This window comes from Malaclemys terrapin, chromosome 10 (genome assembly GCF_027887155.1).
Source record: "Malaclemys terrapin pileata isolate rMalTer1 chromosome 10, rMalTer1.hap1, whole genome shotgun sequence".
Lineage (NCBI taxonomy): Eukaryota > Metazoa > Chordata > Testudines > Emydidae > Malaclemys > Malaclemys terrapin.
Window position 1 is genome coordinate 11,993,534 of NC_071514.1, and position 25,887 is coordinate 12,019,420.

General features: G+C 45.9%; 1 protein-coding gene across 1 annotated transcript in view; it reads left to right on the plus strand.

Moving 5' to 3' along the window:
- Nucleotides 1–25,887, plus strand: part of RGMA (repulsive guidance molecule BMP co-receptor a) — a 36,164-nt gene that overhangs the window by 621 nt on the left and 9,656 nt on the right. Inside the window, exon 2 of the mRNA XM_054042604.1 lies at nt 8,778–8,893. Coding sequence (XP_053898579.1) covers nt 8,778–8,893 — 116 coding nt within the window. The remainder of the gene's footprint in view (nt 1–8,777; nt 8,894–25,887) is intronic.

The following is a 25,887-nucleotide window of genomic DNA, read 5'->3' on the forward strand; positions in this document are numbered from 1 at the left end:
CTGATCCTCTGTAGAGTTTCTCACTCAATTTGTAAATGCTCATTCTGTGTTTTGATTCTTTCTCTTCATTGCATGCTCTGGGTATGGAGAGAGAGAGAGAGAGAGATGTTTTCCTATCTACTATGATTTTAAAATACAGAATGTTTTCAAGATCAAACTAGCGCGTTTGACAGCTATCCGGGCACCATGGGAATGAGAGCCAAAGAAGTACCGAGAGAGAGAGAGAAAGAGAGATGGATAACTATATAGGTAGGCTAACGCAAACATTACATTCATCTCAGAGGGCTAGATTCTGCTACCTTTACTGGTGATGAGTAATACCTTACTCAACAAAAAGTCCCACTGATTTCAGTGGGTAATAAGGCATTAATCAATGTCAGGATGGCAGAATATAGCCTTGAGTTAGGACATTTTAAAACCACCAACGAGGTTGCAAAACATCCTCTTTAAGTGTTGTTTTCATTCAGGGACTTGCCTGTTGTTATATGTATTCAAGGAAAGCATGTTGTGTTTGCAAGACAGGTGCTTTTTGTTGTGGTGGTGGTTCCTGGGCAGGAGATGAAAGTTTGGTGTTGTTTTGATGTGATTCTTGATTGCTGCCTGTTGGAGTAATTGTATTGCAATTGCTCAGAGGTAGAATCAATTTCCCCAAATTGAGATTTTAATGGGAGCTTGCAAGCTGATGTTATGTCATGTGGTTTAAGGCAGCGTTGGATTGCATTTATTTTATACATTGGATATTTTTGCAAACTGTTTAGGGAAAACAGCGCCACCTAGCGGGAAGAAACGAGCCTTGAGCTCTATTTAATCCCGGGAGAGCGCACATGTGCTTATTCCCTGCTCAAAAAATACAGCCTTCATCCAATTGCATCCTCTGTAGGGAGTATGACGGGTTTGGAAAATCCAGAGGGATAGAGTCATTGGGATTTTTACTAGCCTCATTTTTTGTAACGATTTATTTTCCTGGGAGATATTCAGGTAGTTTTTTAAAGTTTTTAAAAATGCATAGTGACAACATCTACTAGACAGTACAGCTGTTAGTCTATAAGGTGCCACAGGACTCTTTGTTGCTTTTTACAGCTCCAGACTAACACGGCTACCCCTTTGATTCTAGACTGTCCTTAGTGTTTCATAACTGAAAGCAGAAATGGCATGGTGTGGTGGATCACATTTCTAGGCATCATCTTCAGGAATCCACACTAGACAACCCAAGTGGGATGGTACAGTGTTGCCACATAAAGTCAGAAGACACCTTAAAGAGCATCTCCTGCTTGCTCTGTGCCCCTCCTAAACTCCTACTTTCTCCAGCCACAGTAAACTGGTGAGCTAGCCTTCAGGAAAATTGGTGTCTCCATCCCAGCTGTTCCACAGAAAGGCCTGTTACCTTTTAATGATGAGAGCTAGGAGAGGTGGATTAGACAAATATATTTGTAGGAACTCTTGCAATTTCAGATTAGACATCCTGTTTGGATGGGGAGAGGCGGATTAGACAAATATATTTGTAGGAACTCTTGCAATTTCTAGAGACAAAAGTAGATTTTAGAAGCAGCAGGGAAAGAAGAGGCAGCATTATTGTCCAATTATACTAAATTGATTTCTCTGTGTTCTGACAGAAAATCAAAACAGGGTTGATGAGCCTTTCTGTTTATTTTTTGGCAGTTAGAAGTTACCCAGATTTTCAATTGAGCCACACACATTTCACCAACAGCCATGAAACTTGCTCACAGACATGACCACCTATTAGTCCAATTGTTGATGAGAGCTTCACTCAGATGTGAAATAGATGCAATAGGAATGTTGTTTGGGATTTACTCCGGTAGGAGATGGGGACGAAGGCGGAGCTCCCTGCAGAGAACTAAATATACAGAAGAAGAATTCCAGCCGCTCTTCTAAACACTTCAGAACAAGGAGAGGTTATATTATGTGATGTGTGAGATTCAAGCCTAGCCCCATAATATGTTGCAAACAAATTAGGGGGAGGAAGGAGTTGAATGTCACCTGTCACACAAGGAGGAGTGGGGGGTGAGGTAACATCTTTGGACCAACTTTTGTTGGTGAAAGAGACAAGCTTTTGAGTTTACACAGAGCTTACTGAAGAAGAGCTCTGTGCAACCTCGTAAGCTCACCCTTTTCACCAACAGAAGTTGGTCCAATAAAAGATACGACCTCACCCACCTTGTCTCTCTAATACCCTGAGACCCACATCGCTACAACTACACTGCAAACAAGTTGACGTGACAAGTTTTATTCAATTGAAAATACCCAGCTCATTTTGCTTTCTTTTGCGGGTAGGAAGGAAGGATTTCTCATACATTCCTCCTCCCTGCCTAACTTGATCATTATTGCATTACGAATTGGCAAGCCATTATATTTGCACTAGTTGCTTTGGGTGATCACTTCATGTAGCGATCCCAAAATATCTTTACCCTCCTCATGAGGTGTTGAAAAGCTTAATCGATTTGTAGAGGGCTTTGAGATTCTTGGATGGAAGAAGAGCAAAGTATTTTATTTATTGGTGGTGGCATTACAAAATCCTAATAATCCAAAACTGACACCTAACAGTGTCCCTTTAAAGAGTCAGGCAACTGAGACAAGGATTTATATAAGACGATGTATATTTAGATTGCCCAACCACCAAAAACTCAGCTGTTGCAGCGAAGAATCCTCTTTGCTCTTTGCCAAGCAACAGTCAGCCTGCATGCTTCTCTTCAAAGCCTCTTTCAGATACCATCTCCTCTGACCTACCCCATTAAGATACTGTAACTACCATGCCCAATGCACTAATGAAGCCTGCAATAGAATACCTTCCTTATTAGTTGCTATACACGGATTTTTCAGGGCAGGAAAACATGTTAGCAGAGCAGCATTTTGAGACACTTATCCAGCTGCTACCTAACGTCTAAGGGTCTAAATGTTAATCAAATGGGAGTTACTGCACACATCCACACTTTGAGAGAGACTGCAGTGTAGCGGTAATTAAATGTAGGGTACAGACAGTTCTTGTTTAAAAAATACTGCAGTGTTCTCCATCTAATCACCATCTTGCAAACTCTATAGGTTTGGATCCTTACTGCAAGAAAGATACAGTGTTGCTGGCTTTTTTAAAAAATAAGGGAATCCTCCAAAGCACAAGCATTGGCTTGATTTGCATGCTCATTTTAAAATCACTTGTCAATCTTTCCCAGAGCTTCATTGATCCTTTTTCTCTCCAAAGAGTCAATGCCCCCTTCCCTCCCCTTTTCCATCGGCTTTTGGAATGGATCAGGATTCTGTTGTTTAAACCAAATCCCAATACATGTTGTTAGGGTGACCGGACCTCCCAATATTAGGGACTTTGTCTTATATATGCAACTAGACCCCCTTTATTTTTCACACTTGCTATCTGGCCACTCTACATGATGTAGAAGCACCTTTCATATTCAGATTCCTGTGGCGGGATAGAGCAGCTTTTCCTGACCTTTCTGTGCAGCGCAGGAGGGAAACACACCCGCCAACCTGAACACATGGAATCATAGAATCATAGAATATCAGGGTTGGAAGGGACCTCAGGAGGTCATCTAGTCCAACCCCCTGCTCAAAGCAGGACCAATCCCCAGACAGATTTTTACCCCAGTTCCCTAAGTGGCCTGCTCAAGGATTGAACTCAGAACCCTGGGTTTAGCAGGCCAATGCTCAAACCACTGAGCTATCCCTCCCCCCTATCCCGGGAACCCTCATGCCTCAATGGCTGTTATTAGAATTATGTGTATGGCAGTAGCACCAAGAGGCCGCCCGGAACAGTGCCCTGTTGGGTTAGGCTCTAGATGAACATATAGTAAAAAGCAGCCTCTGCCCTAAAGAGCTTAAATTTAAAACGAGACGCAACAAGTCAGCCAAACAAATAGGCAGGGAAGATGGGATAACAAGCAAGGCCAGTCAGCAAGGGGTGGGCGGTGAGCTACTCTATGGTCACCCTGTGCCAATGGGGAGATCCTGCAAAATGGGTATAAGAGAAATATGTCTGTTTCAGAGCTGTGTGCTGTCCCTTCTAGTTTTTTGCATTGCAGATAGTCACTGTCCTTTGGGGCTGGTCGGAACATGGGATCTTCTCATATGGGAATCTTCTAGATTTTAGGTTGGCCTTAGTCCTTCTAATCAGTTTTGAGATTGATGAATCACTTGGTTATTTTTTACTATTGCCCATCATTCATGGTATTCATATTTGCCACCAAAACCATTCACTAGTCCAAATACTCCAGCACTCAGTGTGTTTAGAGACATGTCCATACACACATCATCTCTCTTGTCTTCATTCACCTTCATTTGGTAGCTACACATTTGGGGTTCATTCTAATCACATGGAAACACTGGGAAATTGATAAGTAAGTTCCGAAAATCTCTCATCAGTAGCTGTATAAATGTCCATGTATGCGTAATGTAGATAATACATGAGTATCTGATACCAGGCTTATAAACTACAGGCTTTTACAGCCCTAGATATTAAATGGTGATTCATGAACTGAAATGATACCATGCACTGTTACAAAGATTATATCATACTTGCTGTTTTGGGGCCCAATTCTTCACTCGTTGAAGTTAATCAGAGTTTTGCCATTGGTTTAAATGGGAGCAGAATTGTGCTCTGAAAACTTTCATCCCAGGCTCCCAAAGCACTTGGCAAACACCAGTTGATTAAGTTTCCCAGCCCCTGTGAGGAGGTAACTGAGCATAGAGCAGTGAAGTTGCTGTCTTAAGGTTCCTAGATACTAAACTTAATGGTAAATAAAGTCATAGTGGTTAGATAGATTGGTGGATAAAGGCCACAGTCATTCCGTTTTTGTGAGAGCCAAGAATAGATCCCCTACTCTAACCACTAGCTACAGGCAGCAGAAAGTCTTCAAAGGCCCAGTTCTATTTCCATTGGCTTCAGTGGCAGCAGAATCAGGTCCATTGGCTTCAAGGGTAGATTTGGCCCCTGTCCTTGGTATTGTAGGAGCCTCTGATTAGCTGATCCTTTTTTAATAACCAAAGAATTAGCACTGAATTCATCCAGGTTGTGAGCCTATGGAAATCAATGGAGTTACATCAGGGATACATTTGGCACTTAGGTATCAGAGGGGTAGCTGTGTTAGTCTGAATCTGTAAAAAGCAACAGAGGGTCCTGTGGCACACCTTGCATCTGAAGAAGTGATGTTCTTACCCACGAAAGCTTATGCTCCCAATACTTCTGTTAGTCTTAAAGGTGCCATTTGGCACTTAGAGGGTCAGGCAACACTTAGTCCATTTCTCACTCCACTGTGGCTACACAGGGTTGGAGTCTCCCCAGGGTGAGTGCTTTGCCACGGGTCATCCTATCTTCCATGAGATACATAAACCAGAAATCCTGCCTGCTAGCACTGATTTAAATCCTACGGACACTTTTATTCAGGGGCTAGGGTGTGTTAGCATCCTGTTCTAATTCCAGTTCAGATCACAATATTCTACTACCCTACAAGCTCCCAGCAGCCCGCTGGATCGGGGATGCCTCTTTGCTCCCTGTACGAAGCTGTTGTACGGCATTATTGTGTTCTGTCTCACAGTGGCTGCATTTCTGTGGTGGATGAAGTGTTCCCTGTGTGTTGTTTGTAAAAAGCTTAGGGATCCTTTAGGATGAAAGGCGCAATCTAAAACGTGAGATCCTTGTTGGCGACAGCATTTAGGCTTTAGGAAGAAAAGAAATAAGGGAGAATGCAGTCAGTATCCCCTCCCAGTTCATTTCAAAGGTAGATGCTTAGATTGTCTCCCTTCGGCAAAGTTCAGATCCCAAATTTCAAACAATTTGGGGATACTAGCAATCCAGGTCTTTGGTTCAACTCATTACAAAGGTGGAGGTCATTTGCAAAATGTGGAACTGAATCCAGAACTTCAGAACCATCCGTATTTTGGGCCTGTTTAGACCAAGGTGTAGTTTTCACCAATGAAAGCGGCTGCCTTCAGTTGTGCACAAACAGCAGTCAAACGTGCAATACCTGATGCAGCTAAGCCTAAATGTGTCCGGGGAGGTGGGGAGGGAAACAGGAAGGTTGCGAATTGGAGCCAGTAGAACCAGATATTTGTTTTGTGGCAGCACAGTTTTCACTGACCTGAAGGCTGAAGCTTCACGTGGGTCCGTTTTTAATCTCTTTCCCTGCTCAGGCTGATCCTGAAGCCCTTCTGCACACAAACCTCCCATTGACTTTAGTGCGCATCCGAATGTGCAGGCTCCAGGATCAGAACAGCGGGAAATGGTGCTGGTTCAAACTCACAGCCGACTGCAGCCCTTTTGTGAAGTGGACAAGGCCCCTCGCTCGCAACTGTGCTCTTTTGATTCCACACAGAATCACCTTCACCTTTATCCCTAGTACAGCCTGGATAAAAATCCAGGGCTTCAGCCAGAGGTGTAGTTTGACTTCCATATTTGGGGGGGGCAGCTCCAGTCAGGCCAACGGGGCTGCACATGGGGAGGCAAATCCCATGCCTGCCCCAGGCTTGCAGTTTGGGGGGGCAGTACCCCCCACATACACTACACATATGGTTTCAGCCCACACAGCTGTTTGGAGTATTGGAAACTCAAAACCCTACAACTTCACACAATAGACAAATGGAGATATTTGACAAACTTGGGTCTCAAAATATGTGATCTAATTGCAGCCTCTTCACCTCACCCCAGGCAGGATTTTTTTTTAAAGCTGAGGCCTGGTCTACACCTAAAACTTAGGTCAACCTAGCTACATCACTCTGGGCGGTGAAAAATTTTGCCACCTGTGAGCTGGAGTTAGGTTGAGGTAACCCAACTGTAAACGCAGCTAAAATTCTTCCATCCACATAGCTACTGTTTTTCAGAGAGGTGGATTACCTGCAACGATGGAAAAACCCTTCCCATCGGCACTACAGTGGCATGGAAAGTTAAGATTAATTAACTAAAATTGTGAAGTTAAAGTGCATCAAACCCCTGTGCAGATGCTCTGATTCAGAATTACAGTGGCCTTAGTTCATTGTAGTTTGAACCTGCTTCAAGGAAAGTGTTTTTGCTATAAGCAAAGGAGTGAATTTAAATGAATCTAGTTATACAGTATGATTCTCCTACAGAGATACTCTTAAGAGCGGCATTCTTTGGTTTAGCCACCCCTTCCCAAGTGACATAAACTAAACTGAAGAAAATCACTCTTATTGGAATAAGAGTGTCCACAGGGGGGGTTACGCTGGTACAACTAGACCTGTATGACTATATCAGTATAATGGGTAAAACTCTCCCAGATAGATAGGGACAAGCTGAATGTCAGCAACAACTTCTTGACAGTGAGATCTGTTAGGCTGAAGTATAGTTATCCTACGGAAGTTCCGGAAGAGTATTTGGTTGGCTATTTAACATTGGTCTTGAGAATACACCAGTAAATGTATGATAGGGATCTACCCTTCACTGGTCAGGAGCTCGACTAAGTGACTTAATAGAGCATTTCCATTTCTAACATCTATCAGACTAATGACATGAAGCTATGAAATGTGCTCCATGTGTGTTTCTGAGTCATATGGGCTTACTTCACTCCTGTTCATGCAGCTGTGGAAGAGCGAGCTGGATTCTGTTGTGAAACACGTACGCCTACAGCAAACTGTCAGCTGGTTTCTGATGGCAGAATGCTCATTGCCAGTGACAAGGGGTGACCGTATCCTTTAGTGGACTGAGCACAGGGCCTCCTATGTCCTTTTTCTCTGCCATAGACTCAGTGGGTGACCTTAGCTAAATTATGTAAGCTCTCAGGCCCAGATCCTCAATGGGATTTAGGAGCCTAAATCCCTTTGAGGAGCTGGAACTCCATGCCTCAGTTTCCCCTCCGGGGGCTACACCAGTTACCCTTTGTGTCAGTGCCCAGCGTGGCTGCCTCACTAGGTAGGCGGCAGAGGAAACCCTGCTGGATTTTCAGAACCCAGGCACTTGCTGGCAGCTAGAAAAAAAAAAAAAACATTATTTTTGGGTGACTCGCAAACCAAACTGTGAAAGGCTGGGAGCGAAATCCGGGACCCAGCACTGTCCCTTTTACAGTCAGTCCCGCTGTCAGTACAGAATAGGGTGACCAGACAGCAAGTGTGAAAAATCGGGACGGGGGTGGGGGGGTTATAGGATCCTATATAAGAAAAAGGCCCAAATATCAGGACTGACCCTATAAAATCGGGACATCTGGTCACCCTAGTACAGAAGGAAGCCTGATCCCCAGCCAGGCAGACCCTGTCCAGCCTCGCCAGTATCTGGGTGTGTTTCTCTTTCCAGAAGGGTGTTCTGGGGGTTAGGGGTTTCTGGGGTTAGTTCTTTAGTGCAACCGGCCTCTCTCTCTCTCTCTCATTGCTCCAGACTAGTGCATGGAATGAATTAATTCCTCCGCCTCTTTCTTTCTCCCACCCTCCTGCTTCAGTGCGCTGCATGGCTGTAAGAGGAGCCTGCCTGCCCTGGGAGGCGGAGACGCTGGCTCGTGACTGGAGGAAAGGAAGAGCTCAGTAGACATTGGAAGGCAGCGGGGATGATTGATGGTTTGGACTGTTTTGTAAGGGGGAAAGGAGAGAAGAAGAAGAAGAAGAAAAAAAAAGTCTGTGTAATTTCAGCGCAGAGGCGACTGGAGCCTGCCAGCTAGGGCTCCCTGCCCTGCCCAGCTAGACAGACATTCGCTCGCTGGGGGGCTGAGGGATTCTTTTCAGTTTCTCTCCTTCCTTTCGATTGATTTATTTTTCCCTTTATTTTTCTTCCACTCTCTCTCTCTCTTTTTTTTTTTTTTAAACTCTTCTTCCAGGGAGAGGATAGTGGTTAAAGCTCGAGCTGGATGGATGGGTATGGGGAGAGGGGCAGGATCTACAGCCCTGGGATTCTTCCAAATCCTCCCTGTCTTTCTCTGCATCTTCCCTGCAGGTAAGGAACAGCCCCTTGGGTTGAAGACTTTTCGTACAAAGCCTTTGCTGGCCGTTTCAGTTACCCCCTGTCTGGGGGCCTCTCTGTCTCTCTCTCCCTCTCTGCAGCAGTTCGCCACATGTTTAAAAGCTTTCAGCACAAACCCCCTCGTGTTTTTTTTCTTCTTCCTTGACCTCTGATTCTGTCTGTCGCTGGTGCCTCCACAGACCTTGTCCCTCCAGGAGGGAGGTGATCAGAGTGGATAAATAGGGAGACGCTAATGCGATCCGAGCATTGTTATTAAGAGGCAGAAAATATCCCCCCTCCTGCCGTCTCAGGCAGGCTAGTCTAGGTTTGCCGTGTGCAGTGGAAGAAGGGAAAAAGTGACCAGGGAAATAGCTACTAAATGCCAGGTTGTGCCCATTGACTGGTTGCATGCGCTCAGCTGGTGGGGAACTAGAGAAGTTGGCTTCAAGTCTGAAATGTTCCTTGTGCTTTTAAAAAGCGAGGCTGTGATAAGGGACTGAATCTTGAGCTGTGATTTGGGGGGGCAGGCTTAGCACTCATGCAACCTCTGGCCATCTGAAGGGATGTTTAAATACACACACTGGCATACACATTAATGGTCCCGATCCACTGCGCCTATCACTGCAGCTGGACACCAGCGTGACCTCGTTTGTTTCGAGGGAGTTGCACTGGGATAAAACTGGAGTAACACACCGGTGAATCCGACCCAACAGCGTTGGGATGGAGGGGGGTCATCACACATTCCCTCCTTTCCCGAACCAGCCTGGCCGTGGTTGGGTTTTTAACACTGCCTGTCTCCTCTGCTGGGCCATTGCTCAGTTAGAAAACTTCACTTCGCTGGGGTTGAAGAGGTTGCTCCTGTCACAGGGTAAAAGCAAGTCAGATGGCCCCGCAAGGGTCTGATTCCCCTTCCCAAAGCCTGGCACCCCCTCCCCCCCCATTACCGCTTCCCCGGCGCGCACACCTACATACACTTGCAGCTATTGCTAATCTTTCTGTTTGATAACATTTGAGGGCCACCCTCCGCCTTACCCCGGTTTGTTTGTATTGTGTCAGAAAAGGAGAGAATTTCAGAAATACAGCTGAAAACGCCATCTGTTTCCAATGAATCCCCCATAGTTTTTCACAATGTTTTTGGCAGATCTGTGCCTGCAAATTCCTTCGAGCCGTGAGTGCTTGTTTTTGTTGGGGGAGGGGAAACCAACTCCACAGAGGCAGATTTGTTCCTTCCAAAACTCTCCAGTTTCTTTACCTCTTTTTTTTTTTCATTTGAGGGGAGGAGGGGGGGGGGAAGAAAAAAGAAAAGCCCGAAAGTTAAATCCCCTGTTTTATTTGTATTGCATTTCTCCCTTTTCTATTGCCCATGCATTTCTTTGGCACTATCTAAATCTCTTAAGCTATGTCTCTAACACATGCAATAAATAAATAAATTAACCACCTCCCTGATACAGTAAAATAAACCCCTTCGTTGAAATATTAGGATCAACATGTCCACCTAGATCTCCCTGGTCACTGGGATATTTTAGCCCCAAGAAAACTGAATGCAGAGCTTCACATTGTGGGGAGTTTTTGATCAGATCTGATACATGTTGCTTAAGTTCTTTACGCAGCCTTCGAGTCAAAGTGCTGGGGCTGAGTTTGCCATGCAAGAAAGAACTTGATATTAGATCTGTGTGTTTGTGTTTTGTTTTTAATTCTCCCCTCAACAGCCAAATATATTTCAAGGAACTGGCAAAACTGGGTAATCAAGACCCACTGTGAACTGCTCAGAGGAGTTTGGGCACAAATCTAGACCATGCTCCTCATTCATTATGCTTGTCCCTCGCTCTGCATTTTAATAGGGGTCCACAAGGTAGGAGGAAGGAAAAGGGGTGTCTGCACCTGGGTGTCTCCCCCCTTCTCTCCATTCTGCCTCCTGCTAATTCACATCTCAGCAGCACATAGTAAAGAGGTGCTGTAACCCTGATGGAGTCTTAAAACTGCTTCTAAAAGTTACAGCCTGTTTTAGAGGGGCCGTGCTGAGCGCTGCACCCAGCCTGTTCCGACAGAGCGCTCGGTGTGTGAGCTGAGTGCCCCACCAAGCCCTGCACTTTTTCTTGATTTTTTGCTTTTAATGAAACATTCAGATCTCCCGGTGCTTTGACCCTAGTGGCTTGCCCTGAGTTCCTCATTTGCACCATGGGACCGGATTTTCCTCTCACCCCAGCATGGCTCAGGAGTAACCCCATTGTGGAGTTGCACTGGTACAAAACAGCCGGTGGGAGAATCAAACCAAATCCTGACATTTTGTATTCCCTCTTCCCTAAGCAAATCTCCTATGGAGGAGTCTAGGGGTCAGATTTCCCAAGGATCTAGGCTCAATTTGCAAGTGCCCAGCCCTCATTATTAGGGCCTTGTTTCTAAAAGTGCTCAGTATCTGGTAGCCCCCGTTTGCGGCCCTTAGGGTAACGTATGTGGCACTCAGCACCCCCTGTGCTGAGCTCTTGTTAAAATCCAGCCCTTTATTTCAGGGCCTAAATGGGAGCTGAACTGTATTGAAAATCTGGCCCTATGAGTTTTGCCTAAGAAGGACTCCTGGGTTTGTCCCCTGTACCACACTCTGTAGGAAGCTGCTGTTGCTTTTGGGTCTAGCTGAGAAGCCGATGCAGTTCCCCTTGATGAAGTGACCCTAATATTTGCTGTAATAAGCCCCTTTCTCCAAGGAGTGGGAATTAATGCCTCCAATCCATCCAGGCAGTGTGGTTTATCCCAGATAAGGATCCAGGCCTATTGGAGGTTTATCAGATAGGTTGATAAATGGCTTTTGTCTCTTAGCAGCAGTGAGGGATGTGATCTCAGCACTAAGCTGAAACTGAGAAGGGGGGCTTAGAGGTTGTTAAAACAACACCTTCTCAACCCTTAAAGTGACAGCGCTTGGAGTATTCCCAGTCCTGGGGAGATATGGCAGAGTGGCCACAGGGATGGCTCTTGTGTTAGGTGTTATAATGGAGAAGAGTGACAGGACTCAAATGTAGAGCTGGAAGGATTTGGGCTTCACAGGTTTCTTGCTGTGCTGAAGCTGGTCTCTTATTTGGAATGGGGAGTTTTGCACAATTGCCGCTGAGAATCATATTGGGGCTAAAAGGAGGTGCCTTGTTTTTAAATGCACATGGTGTGGGCTTTTTTTATGGGAATTGCCGCTCTTTAATTCCAAGCCCCTGGTTAATAGGAACCGGGAGATGTTATGGGGAACTTTGGGTTTATAATAGCAGCAGCTGAGGTTTTCTTCTTCTGTGGCATGAACAGCTGCACCACGTCAGACGTGCACATAAAAGTGATCATAGAGCTATGCAGTCATAAAAACTTCTTTACCCGGGGGCTTAGTGGGTTTCTGCACCAACCTGCTACCTCTAGAGACCTGGGCCGAAATGCTGGGTCAGGCTACAGTGACAAAAAGTTTTAGGGTTTCTCATCCAAATCCTTGAGGGACACATCACTTAAATCACCACACTCTTTGGCCCGGTTGCGCACAATTGTCAGTCTCGTCTCAGCACAGGCCCAGGATTCGAATAATGGGGGTGTTGCTGTGGGTTCGCCTGGAGGTGCATTGGCAGAGCCGAGGGGGTGTCAAGGACTAGAAGAGCAGGGGGATGCTGCAGGTTTTGCTCTTTTTTGCTTTGTTGTTTGACAGAGCTGTGGGCAAGCGACCCAGAACTGGACTAGCAGAAGGGGCTGCAAGTCAGGACTGAGGTGCATCAGCGAAGCTGCGTGGAGAACCCAGGACTGACATATCAGCCATCGGTTTGCAGGGGTGTGTGTGTCAGGATTGAGGGGTTTTGGCAGCGCAGTGGTGGGAGCAAGAACTGATGGGCACTGACAGAGGATTTGGGGTTGAAATATATGGGGTGCTGCAGGTCAGGATTGAGTTGCATTGCAGCCACACTGTGCATCGCTCTACAGGCTGTTAGTCCCTTTCTTTCATGAGGACTAAATTCACTCATAAATGCTTTTAAAAGGCTTTGTAACCTACAATTGACAAATATTGTAATTAAGAGCAGGAGTCCCATAACCCGGCCTTTTTTTTTTTGCGTGAACTGTAATAACAATAACGGGGATTTCAACTGTAACCTCAAGATTTCTTTGCACTCGAGCGCAATCTTGCTACAAAATCACCGCTCCACCCGCAGAAGTTTCTGTAGCGAGGAGGGAGAATTGAATTATGTCCAATTGCAAAACCAGATGCCATCCCTTCGATGAAGTCATAGGGTTTTTACTGCAAAAGAACAAGCTGGCTCCCTATGCACAAGTAGCCATCTAAGTGCAGACTGAGCAGCTCTGTCTAATGTCCTGCACATGGCTACAGGGAGCTCCACTTGGGGAGGGAGAATGCAAGTCTCTACAGAGGTGAGATCAGTGAGTTCGTCAGGGTGGAGCATCGGCTGGGTTTTTGGGGGAGCTGAAAGGCCCAGTCTTGATCCCATGGTAGTTTTGCCATTTATTTTCATGGGTGCCCAATTGGGCCCTAAATGTGTGGTCATATCTGGGGAGTAGGACAGAGAATGTATTTCACTTGAGTCATGACTGTTCTACGGAATAACCCACCAGGAAGGGGGCTCTGTGGCTTAAGCCTCCTGTTAGATATTGGCTTCCTGGCCTCTTTTGAGTGCTATTGGCTTCAGTCTCCAAAGCCCTACAGTTATATGGCCTGGGTTCTGAGAAACCCATCTTTCCTCCCCCCCGCCCATGGCTGTGAGGTCATGTGACATCCCCTACATGCCCGTGGGGTTCAGTGGCTGGTGCATGTGGCAGAGTGTTCCTGCTGGAGGACCCCAGACTCTGGAATTTGCTCCCCACAGTGCTCTGACAGAGCTGAGTTAGCTGACCTTTACGGCACAACACAAAACCCGTCTCTCTTCACAGGCATTTGCCGGGGGCAGGGATGGATGAATGAGCAGGGAGTAGAGAGTCAGGGGGATACATTTGGTTTTGATTTTTTTCATTTCTTCTCTGACATTTAGAACTTGCGCCCAGTGGCTCCAGCATTGGGCACCTTTTAGAAAAAAAAACAGTGAATATCAGGGACTGGGATCTAGGTGGGCCATTAGTGTTTGGAGGGTTCATGGATTTCGTGCATCACTTCCATTGCAATTTGAGTCGGATAGAACAAGTTGAGTATCAGCTCGGTTGGTGGTGTGAGAGTGGGGATGTATAGGGCGGGGTGGGGAAGTGAGAGACAGTGTATTTGTGAACAGATCTACATAAAAGATTTGTTCCTCACCCTCATCAGACCATAGCGAGAGGCTACAGTGTGAGACACAGGGCCGTACGTGTGTTTGTGTGAATTTCCCCTAGGTTGTGCGAGGTTCTAGCTGACATCTGTGAAAGTCAGGCAGCTGACTCTCCACGCCCTGCACTCAAATCAACGCCTCTAATTGAAATGCCGCAATTCTTGGCAGGCCGTTTAATTGTGAAAATTTGCCTCGTTCAGATTTATGTGCTTGGGGCTTTTCTCTGTCTCCTCATTTTTGTATCTCATTTAGCTCAGTGTTGAAGGGTTGAAATTTCAGAAGAAAGTGGTGGGGGCAGATTATTCCTAGAGAAAACACACACCTCTCGGGCAAAGCGCTTTCCCACAGCAGCCTTTGTGGCACTGACTGCACAGAGGATCTGCTAACCAGGCCTGGCTACAGTCATACAGCTGTGGTGAGGGGTTGTGCCTGTAACACAGTCTGAACAGAACAAGGCCTGGGCAAAACGCTATTGATGTGAAAACAACCTCGGCTCAGCTGTGAGCCTGAGTCTCATGGAGAAAGGTCTGATGCCCAGCTCATCCCAATGGCTTATCAAACTCGGAGGTGGGAAGATGGATATTGTAAGTGACTCTGGAATCCCACCTTAAAGGTGAAGGGCAAAGGAACCGCAGTGGCAAAATGATCTAAGAGCCCAAGCTGCTGTCAGAGCCCGAATGGATTTGTCTGCTCCTTTCTGATGGAGCTGGATACAAAGTCCCATCGGGACGTATTGAGGTGGGCGCTGAGTCTCCTGGTTAGAGGACGGGACTAGAAGTTGGAAAACTTTGCTGTGAATTCCCCACTATGTCACTGAGTGACATTGGGCGGTCATTTCATTGCTCTAGGCCTCCGTTTTCTCACCTATAAACAGTGCTTTACCCACCTTTATTAAGCAGCTGAGATCTTGGGTGACCTGTTGGTGTTGTGAAAGCAGCCCTTCCTTCCCTTACCTGCCAAGCAAGCCTGGCTTTCAAGATTTCATGCTTGCTGTGATGACACACCAGTATTCCTGGCCACTGTTTCTCACCCATAGATCTAAGTTTCACTAACACCATTTTACAGGTGAGGAAACAGAGGCACGGGGCTCATCTATAGTGAGTCAGCGGTGGACCAAGGAATAGAACTGTGGCCTCTTGGATACTAGGCTGCCGTCATTTAGCTGTTAGCAGTATCTGTTGCAAGAGAAACACTGAACCCTGATCCCGAGTCTCAAGAAGTTTAACAGTGAAGGAGGGGTGGATCTGTGGCTCTTTGTGGCTTCAAATGTAAACACCCCGGTTAGCGATCTCCTTTCCTAGGAACACCTATTTCCAAGCTGTGAAGTTCACCTTTTTGAGCATCTCACACAAGAGGCTCAGTTGGGTGTCTACCCTGCATCTGGGAGTAAGCCTCCTAACCTGGGTAGACAAGCTTCACATCAACGGGGCTCAAGCCCACCCAACACCATAGGCTTGAGAGCTGCAAGACCCACACTGCTATTTTTAGCATGCAAGCTCCAGACTTGTTAGCCCGAGTCTGTCTACCCAGGTTGGAAAACTCGCTTCCAGCTGCTGTGGGGACTAGTGAAGATCTCCCCGGCTTTGATTAATGGCTCTCCCCTTTCCATGCAAGGGTCGGAGGCGAAAGCTTCTCCTGGCTGCAGGAGAAAACCTTGCTGCGCTTGAGTAGGACATTTGTAGGGGAGGAGAAACGTTTGCTTCCTTGCAAGGCATTCTGGATCCATGGTCAACTGATTGTCTGAACACAAAAAGCAAAGTGACAAAGACAATCCAGGGCTCTTCTTGTAGCATCTGTTGCCAGAGAAGACCCTGACTGCATTTTTCCACCTCTATGTGCTCCATGATTTTGTGATGCCAGGGGAGGAGGGACTCCCCAGTGGGAAACAAAAGGGAGAGGACGAGGGACAAGGGCTCCAATGTCCACTCACTTGAATGACAGACATTGGAAATGAAATAGCCCAGTTATGTTTAAAGAAACTGGCAGGGCCAAAAAACCTAAGTAAATACCTTGAGAAATCTCTTCCCCGTGCTCTCCAGCACAGATGCAGGTAGGGACGATGACTGGGTTAAAAAGGGGATTGCATGGATGAACATTGCTCTCAGTTACACCAGCAGACATTTGGAGCAACTCCATCAAAGTGCATTTACCTTGAAGTCTTGCATTTCCTCCAGATTTAAGCTGGTGTAAAGGAGGGCAGAATCCAGCCCATAATACAAAATGATCCCCCACCCTCCATTCCCTCAAAAATGAGCACTGCCACTTTAAGAGAGTCAGGTTTATTTTCCCCCTTCAGTATCTCCCCACCCCCACTCCAATGCAGCTGAAACCTGATCTAATCCCTTTGCACATGGGTAATTTATTGGTCTATTGGGTTTTTTCTTGATGGCAAATTGCATTGTCTTTCTTCCTGGGTTGAGACTTGGGAGCAGTTTGCTGCATTCCTGCAGGGACTTTCTCAGGACAGATCTTTCACACCCCCTCTGAGCTCAGTCAAATCAGTTTTATTGGGCCTCTTTGTTATGCAAACAAGGCAATAATAATCAGGCTATTATTCTGCAAGATTGTGCTTGATTAACAGTTCAAAGGAGGTCGCTGGAAGAAACTAATGCTGCCATGATGCACAAATCCTTTCACACAGCCTGGGTCAGATGGCCACTAGGCTCTTCTTCTCTGCATGGTTCCTCCCCCTCCTCCTGCTGAAACATAGTTGGACTCTATTCAAGGGACGCCATCAATCAGTCAAGCTGGTGGGATGGAGGTTTTTGTTTTCTCTGTCAACTTTCTCCATACACCACAGACCAGGCAGTTATGGGCTTATTTCTATCAGCAGCGTGACAGGCCGCAGGTATACATGCACACAGAGTAATTACACATAATATACCTAGTGCACATTATACACACACTGCCTTCACCGTACACACACGCACACACAGGACACAAAGTAGACGCACAAACAGGCATTCACACAAAGTGCAGATTCTGACTGGTTGGGTACGCAAACACAACATGAGATGTATTATAGTAGTTGTTAATATGTAGTATTACATACGTTTCCATATCCTCCAGTGCCAACCTTTTCCTCCTACTCATGCACATATATACACACACGCACACACATAGGCTATTCCTTGCCCCCTCGATGCATTCCTCCGCCCCCACCAAAAGACAACCACCACTGCATTTCTCATTCAGTTTCTTCTTCCAGAAGGAGAACCAGGGAAAATCCACTGTAGGTGTTTGCAAAAAAGAACAGGAGTACTTGTGGCACCTTAGAGACTAACAAATTTATTTGAGCACAAGCTTTCGTGGGTTACAGCCCACTTCATCGGTCGCATAGAATGGAACATATAGCGAGGAGATAGATATACATACCGAGAGCTGTAGTCCACGAAAGCTTATGCTCAAATAAATTTGTTAGTCTCTAAGGTGCCACAAGTACTCCTGTTCTTTTTGCGGATACAGACTAACATGGCTGCTACTCTGAAACCTGTAGGTGTTTGGTATGGAATGATCTGCTGGGATGAGGGTTTCTTGCAGGGACTTGTAACTAAGGTTATGTATAGGCACTACAATGGCAGCACTGGGCTATGTCACTGTAGTGAGATACTTCCAACCTCGGTCTAGCCACAGCTACTCCCAGGGTTAGGTCAGCTTAACTATGGTGCTCATGGGTGGCTAACCTTTAATTGTAGACCAGGGCTCATTAATTTGTCTTTGGATTCCCTGAAGTCTTGGTGGAACTCATCTTGTTCTGTGACTTTTCAAATAGCAGCTTATATGTTGTTCCTCTCCCCTCTTCTCTCCCCCCCTCCCCATGTGTCTCTCTGTGTGTAGGAAGAATGAACTGGGAATATGAAAACATACAAGTCACATTTTTTCAAACCTGAAGTTAGGTTCCTTAATTCCTAAGTAGGCACCTGTACCTAAGTGACCTGATTTTCACATGGGCTGAGCACCCAAAATCCCAGGCATACAGCATCTTTGAAATCTAGGCCCTCAGATCTGAGGAGTTTGGCCATAGGTAATAGAGTGTTTTGATACGTGCTCCAATAAAAGTTCATACTGAATGTGAGTCTTACACACAGACGTATTTACACACTAGCATATATACAATTAGTTTATAGGTAAATGCTTCAAAAGCACCTAAGTGACTTAGGAGCCTATGTCCCATTTTCAAAAGTAGCCTAAGTCAAAAGGAATTGGAAGTTCTCAGTGATGAGAAGAAATGTGATATAATTGACATTAGTGAAATCTGGTGGGAAGATTCACATGATTGGAATGTTAAAATCACCTATCTGTAATGTGTGGAAAGCAAAGTTGTGTTGTTATGAGAGGACTTGGGAGTCATGCTGGGGGCCTCATGCAGCCTGTAGTAAATTATCATTTGAGTTTCTAAAAATTATAGATGATGATGTTTTGATACCAAAGGTATTGCACCCAACTCTATTTTGGACCTCATTATGATGGATAAAGATGCATTTTAAAGCATATTAGGAACAAAAGAAATCCATGAAATAGTATAGGGCAGTGTTTCCCAAACTTGGGACGCCACTTGTTTAGGGAAAGCCCCTGGCGGGCCGGGCCGGTTTGTTTACCTGCTGCGTCCTCAGGTTCAGCTGATCGTGGCTCCCAGTGGCCGCGATTTGCTGCTCCAGGCCAATGGGAGCTGCTGGAAGTGGCGACCAGTACGTCCCTCGGCCCGCACCGCTTCCAGCAGCTCCCATTGGCCTGGAGCAGCAAACCGCAGCCAGTGGGAGCCGTGATCGGCCGGACCTGTGGATGCGGCAGGTAAACAAACCGGCCCAGCCCGCCAGGGGCTCTCTCTAAACAAGCGGCGTCCCAAGTTTGGGAAACACTGGTATAGGGCTAGGCCCATTACTAGATGGAGATGGTAAAATTGTTATTAATTATACAGAAAAGTGTTCAGTAACTATTTCTGTTCTGTATTTGGAAAGAAACAGGAGGATGTACTCATATCACATGAAGATGATGAAGTACTTTTTAGTCCATCTAGGAGGATGTTAAACAACATCTACTAGTGATAAACATTTTTAAATTGGCAGGCCTGGATAATTTGCACCCAAGAGTCTTAAAAGAATTGGCTGAGGAGATGTCTGGCCCACTGATGTTAATTTTTAAGACATCTTAGAATACCAGAGAAATTCCAAAAAAACCGTAAGAGTGTTACTGTTGTGCTAATATTCAAAAAGGGAAGCAAGATGGCCCAGATAACTATATGCCGGTTAGCCTCACATCAATCCCAGGCAAAATAATGGGAAAGCTTATATGGAATTTAAGTGATAAAGAATTAAAGAATAGCAGTAGAATTAACACCAGTCAACATGGCTTTATAAAAAAAAAGTTAGGTCTTGTCAAACAACCTGATTTTATTGTTTGATGAGATTACAAATTTGACTGATAAAGAAAATTGCATAGCTGTAGTAGACTTAGATTTTTGTAAGGCGTTTGACTTAGTACCGCATGACATTATTAAAAGATTAGCATAATACAATATCAATAAAGCACATGCTAAATGGACTGAAAACAGGCTAACACACAGCTCATACAAATTAGTTGTCAATGGGGATTTGTCATCAATTGGGAGTGTTTCTGGTGGGTTTCTGCAGGGATTGTTATTAGACCAGACATTATTCAACATTTTCTCAGTGATCTGGAAATAAATATAAAATCACTTCTGAGAAAATTTGTGAATGACATAAAGTGGTAAATAATGAGCATAGGGCAGTCATACAGAGCGATCTGGATCTCTTGGTAAACCGAGCCTAGTCAAACAAAATGTTTTAATACAGCCAAATGCAAAGTTAGTTATACCTCTAGGAACAGAATGGGAGACTCTATCTTGGAAAGGAGTAAAGGATTTGGGATCATATGACAAGCAACTGAACATGAGGACTCAGGGCTAGTATGATCCTTGGATCTATACACAAGGGTGCAGTGAGTAAATATAAAGGGATAACGGATTTTTTGGTTTGCTGGCAATTCTGAAAAAAAATGTAAATCATTTTGGGTGGAACCAAAAACAACGTTTTTGAAATTTTTGGCAAGTCAAAAAAGTTAGGAAAAAATTCTTTCGGGTCAAACAAAATGTTTCATCTAAACCAGAACAAAACATTTTGTTTTGATTTTAAGCATTTTGAATTCTTTTCAAATTAATTTCAAAACAAAAAAATTTGAAAGTTTCATTTAAAAAATGTCAAAATGAAATGGTTCCAAATTTTTCTTTTTCTACCAAAACAATGCAGCAAAATCACCACAAATTCACAAAATGTTTTGGTGTCACCAAATCTGCCTTTTTCCCCCAAAAAAAGTTTTGGTCAAAAAATTGCCCCAGTAATGAGTAAAAGTACACGGCATTGGCTAGATCGAGACTGGAATGCTGCATCCACTGCTGGTATCCATATTTTAAAAAGGATGTTGAAAAATTGGAGAGGGGCAGAAAAGACAAAAATGATCTGAGGGCTGGAGAAAATACCTTATTGTGAGAGACTTAAAGAGCTCAATCTATCTAGTTTATCAAAAAGGAGATTAAGAGTTGACTTAATTATGGTATAAATATAAGTACCCTCCTGGGGAGAAAATACCAGGTACTAAAAGGACTCTGTAATCTAGCAGAGAAAGGCCTAACAAGAACCAAAGGCCAGAAGCTGAAGCCTGACAAATTCCAATTGGAAATAAGGTGCAGATTTTTAACAGTGCGGGCGATTAACTATTGGAACAAACGGCCAAGGGAAGTGGTGCATTCCTTCTGGAATATATACTTGAACCAGACATAAGTTACTGGATTCAATACAGGGGTAACTGGGTTAAATTCTATGGCCTGTGATATACAGGAGGCCAGATTTGATGATCTAATGATCCCTGCCAGCCTTAAGATCAGTAGATTTTGATTGGCTACTTGAACTCTTGCACATCCATTAGCCTCCATTTTAAACTCCCACATTCAGGAGCCTTTTTTTTCGGCACCCTACAAAGTTCCAGTTGAGGAGGGCTAGTCAGGATTCCCTGGGGAATCCATGAATGTCACCCCTGATACAGATAGATGGGTCACTATTGAGCAAAGTGAGACTATCAGTTTTCCAAAGGCCACGGGCTCCCAGATCTTTACATAGCATGGACCATATCTTGAGACAGAAAAAGAGTCTCAAGGACCCACCTCCCCGTCATTCATGATCACAGTGCCAGGGAGCAGGCCCACGGGCATGGGATGTGGGGGCACATGGGTGGGCAGGCTGTGAAATGTCACCCATGTCCAAGCCCCCGGGGCGAGGCCTGTGCCCAGAATAGGGTGACCAGACAGCAAGTGTGAAAAATCAGGACAGGGGGTGGGGGGTAATAGGAACCTATATAAGAAAAAGACCCAAAGATCAGGACCGTCCCTATAAAATTGGGACATCTGGTCACCCTAGCCCAGAATCCCTGCGCTCAGGCGACTTGCTACGTGCATCTCTGAATGATAGCAGCAGAGGGGCTTGTTTCCATGCTCAGTCATCTGCGGTTGAAAAACAGATCCATTGTGAGGAGATGGAAAATAGATTATATGAAATTGAATAAACATAGTTTCTTGGCTTCTGTTCAAATGAGTTTTTGCTTTTATACCAAAGCCTCTGCCATAGGAGACGTGAGGAGAAGCATATGGGGGGAGCGGGAAGGGTTGCTGTCTTTTTCCTGCATAGTTCTGCTTGCTGGGTTCCTCAGTCCTGACACGTGTCTTGCTGAGGGGGGAGGGGGGCAGATGAGTCACGCAGGTGTTTGTGTGTGCTCCAGGTGTCAGACAATCACACTATTGAACAGATCAGATAGGGAGGCACGGACTTGGGGGTGGGGAGGCTTTGCCAACAGATTAAAAGAACAAGGCCACAAACAGCCTACTTGAGACCCACAGTTATTCAGTGCCCTGTGAAATGGAATTGACCCCGCCGCCGTCTTTATCTGCTGGCAGGGGAGAGATTAGGTAGGAAGGGCCACCTCCCTGGCTTGCTCCAGGTGCAAACCCAGAGCTAGTTGGCCTGTCTTTTCCATAATGGAGGTGCCGTCCCAGTCAGTGTATCGCCTGTAAATGGGAGAACTGCATGTGAAAGTGTTTCTTCTGCGTTCGTACTTACACACAGACACAGACAGAGACACACAGTGTGGTCCTGCTCCTTAGCCACCTGGCTTTGGAAATCTGGCCTTATATGGGGCCCTGCACGAAACAGCAAATCGGAACATTTTGCCAAAACCCAAATGATAAGATCTTTAAGAAAAAAGCTCTCCCTACAGGCCAAGGGAAGGAATGGAACAGGCTTTTCGTTTTCTGTTTCTTTTCTTTCCCCCCCTCCCCCGAGTACCTTATAAAGTAATGAGTTAGACGCCAGCCATGTGTAGCCCTCCTGTGCTCAGCGATAACGTGCATATGGCCGTAGCTATTAGAACCCTGCGGTGCTGAGAGAGCAGCCCTGAGGCTATTGCTCTGAGTGCCACTGGATCCATAGCTCCCTCCCGGCGAGTTCTGAGAGAGGGGCAGAGAGGAGCTCAGTTTAATGTCTCAAAAGGAGGATGGCACCTGTGACGCAGCCGTAAAACCCTTGTTACTGCATTGCCAGCTTTGGGTCATAGCCCAAATGCCAATACAGAACTTGGCTTGTACCTCCTGTTCCAAGCTAAAGATGCACCTTAGAGACCAGCACAAAGCACCCTATTCCTGATAATAGCTGGGCTCCTACAAATGAGCATCTAAGCGCTACTGTTACTGACAGCTGAGGGAGAGTCTTATTGAGTTGTCTGTTGCAAGTCCTATTGCCTGATGCCACGGATTCATGGTTTAGCTGGTGACCATGGGGTCTCTGGACATGATTCTGTTTTTATCACCCCCGTGCTCCTTTCATCTACTTAGTTCTTCCGTCATGAGATTCTTAGTGGCATCACGAGCCCTGAGCTTGGGTGGCTTGTCACCAAAGAAAGGGAGCTGGAATTTCCCTTCATGACAGCCTTGCACACTGAACTTGTCGTTCCAACCCACACCTTGAATGTCTCACCTTGAAATGCTGCCTGTTTGCATTCCAGGTGCCAGCAAAGTCAGACTGACACTCCGGCAGAGGTGTCCCGTCGCGTGCTAATCTCATCGTTTATAGCAGTGTCCCTGACCCCATAGTGCATGTCACTTCTGACTCGCTCTGTCTCTAATCATTGGGGTAGGCATGCACCATGCCCTCACATGAGTCCTGTTGGACAGTGTATATCAGCCATGTTTAATCACCGACAATTTTAACATGTGGCTTTTAGCCTTGATAGACTATTCAGAGCCTAGAGTTAGAGGTCATAAATCCAGGCCCCGGGGTATGTACCAGTGGGGTAATGTGATCAAACAGCAAAATCTCATCTGGTTGAAACACACAGCAACAGGCTTTCTCTGCAACTCACATAGCGGCCTGTGGTGAAAAACCCATGGTTATGTGACGGGGATTCACTATGTTCCGGCAAAATGCAATCCACTGAAAAGGGATATTGATGGTTCAGTTTTAAGTGGGCACTGTTGAAATAAAAATAATCCTATGCAGTCGAACACCCATTTTACAAACTAACTGGGGATTAAGGAGTTCATGGAATGGAAAATTCATAAAATTTAACACCCCCAAATTGCCATAAGACCAGTTCATACGTTGCTGTCTAGTGCACTGCATTGTTTTCTTCTTGTCCTTCCAACCCCTTCAATGCACTGAAAGATCTCAATGTGAAGGGACATCGACTTGCTCTTCATTGACATCATTTTCATTCTGATTACCCCCTCCTCCGGCCGATCAGGAAAAATGGTTCATAACCTTGGTGTTGGTAAAATCGAGTGAGGTTCTGTTGTGTTCCCTGTGTTACTACTAGCACCTGGGCTTGTTAAACCTGGATTTTTTAAACTCAGAAACTTTCCGCCATTTCCTTTTGCATTTCATTCCCCTTGGAAAGCGACCCGAGACTGACGGCTTTCATGCAGGGTCCCTTTTCGTTTATAGTCCTGTTCCCCTTCTCGTTCTCCAGCACCTGTTGTGTTTCCAACACTGCAAGGGAAGAGTTAAAACTTGAATATACTGTTTCCAGTATGAAGTGGTGCTGGGTTTTGTCATTCTATTTGTGCATGTGTAACTGCCTTGTGAACTCCCCTCTAAACAAAGCCCAGGACAGGAATAAACATGCAGGGCTTTGAGACACCCCCAGAATGCATCTGGAAATGCTTTTGGCCTGATCCTGCACAGTTTCCATGACCTCCAAGCTCCAAGGGAACTGATTAGGAGGAGGGAAAGGAAAACACCATGAATATTTAAGCAGTGTGAGCAATGAGAGATTCCCAATTGCCATGGGCAGCGCATTGTCTGTGCAATGCAGGGCCTTGGGCCTAGTGCCTTTGCAGAGTCACTTTCATGTCCTGCTGCAGGGGAGACGCCCCCTTCTGCGGAAAATATGTCCCGCCTGAAAGAACTGAATCTGAACTCCCATTGTACTTTGCCTTTCCCTGTCTTGCACCTCGGCTTTTGGGCACCTGAGTGCTCAGCTGCAGAAGTCAGGGTTGGCAGCGTGCTGGCAGTATGCACAGCCCCTATGGCTGCATTGACCCGGGAGCAGAGCCTTGCTGATTCGATAGAAGGCTGCTTTAGTATGTTGCCGAAGCTGATCTGTTCTCTACACAACCGAGGCCAGCGGCTGATTAGGATTTTGCCTGTTTCCTTTCACACATTTCCCTTTGATACCCGTATCTCTGCAGTTTTAGAAAAGCACTGAGGCGGGGGCAGGTGGGCCAGAGGTCGGCACGCACTGTTCCCAGCATTAATGAAGCCGCTGGAACGTGCATTGTGTCAAGGTGCTAGGTACAGGAGATCAGGTGATTGATAGCTGCTTGAGAAGGCTCCTTTGTACTTTGTTTGTTCCTCCTTTACACTGTATTTCCTTCTCAGCTCTCTGCCTTTCGGACTCCCCAGGCAGCTGCCTCCTGGGTTGGCTGGTTTGAGTGAGTTGCTGACCCCTGGAGGAGCCAGGCGTTTGCCCTGCAAGAGGTTTTAGTGCAGTAGAGGAGACTCACAACAGGGATCCAGCGATTGGGAACAGTGCTAGAGCAGCACAATATAGTGGTGGGGAGGTATCGGGTATCCCAGGGAGTGTGAACAAACGGCCCCAGAAGGCAAACCTGATGCCAGGAATCTTGGCCCCGTGCCTTTACCTACTGGGCTAGGGGTGTGGCTTTATTCAGGGCTTGTCTACACTTGAGGGGGTTGCACTGCTGTAGCTGCCCTACTGCAGACAGCCCAGCTGGACACAAGGGGGTGCTGTACTGGTGTGAGTCACTGTTCATGCTAGTTAGGTGTGTCTGCACTAGGGTCTTGCACTAGTGCAGCTACATCCGTGAAAAATCCCCAGTCTTCAGAACCATACCTGTCAGTCAGAAAATAGACACGCTAGGATCTGCTGAACTGCCTGAGTTCCCTTCCTGAGAGCAGGGTGGAGTGTAAAACCAGGGCTTCCTCACTTACGGCTGCTAAAAGCCTGGCTTTACCCCACTGTCCACAGACAGGCCCAGGGCTGTGTGCCAAGCCGCACAGCCAATGCCCCTGTATACAAATCAGCTGTATAGGGAGACCAGTTATTCATCTAGCTAGCCCACTGTAACAAACACCTGCTTCAGGCATGCAGTTGTGCTAAATGCGAACGCAAATCAATGGCACCATTGTAACACCGGTT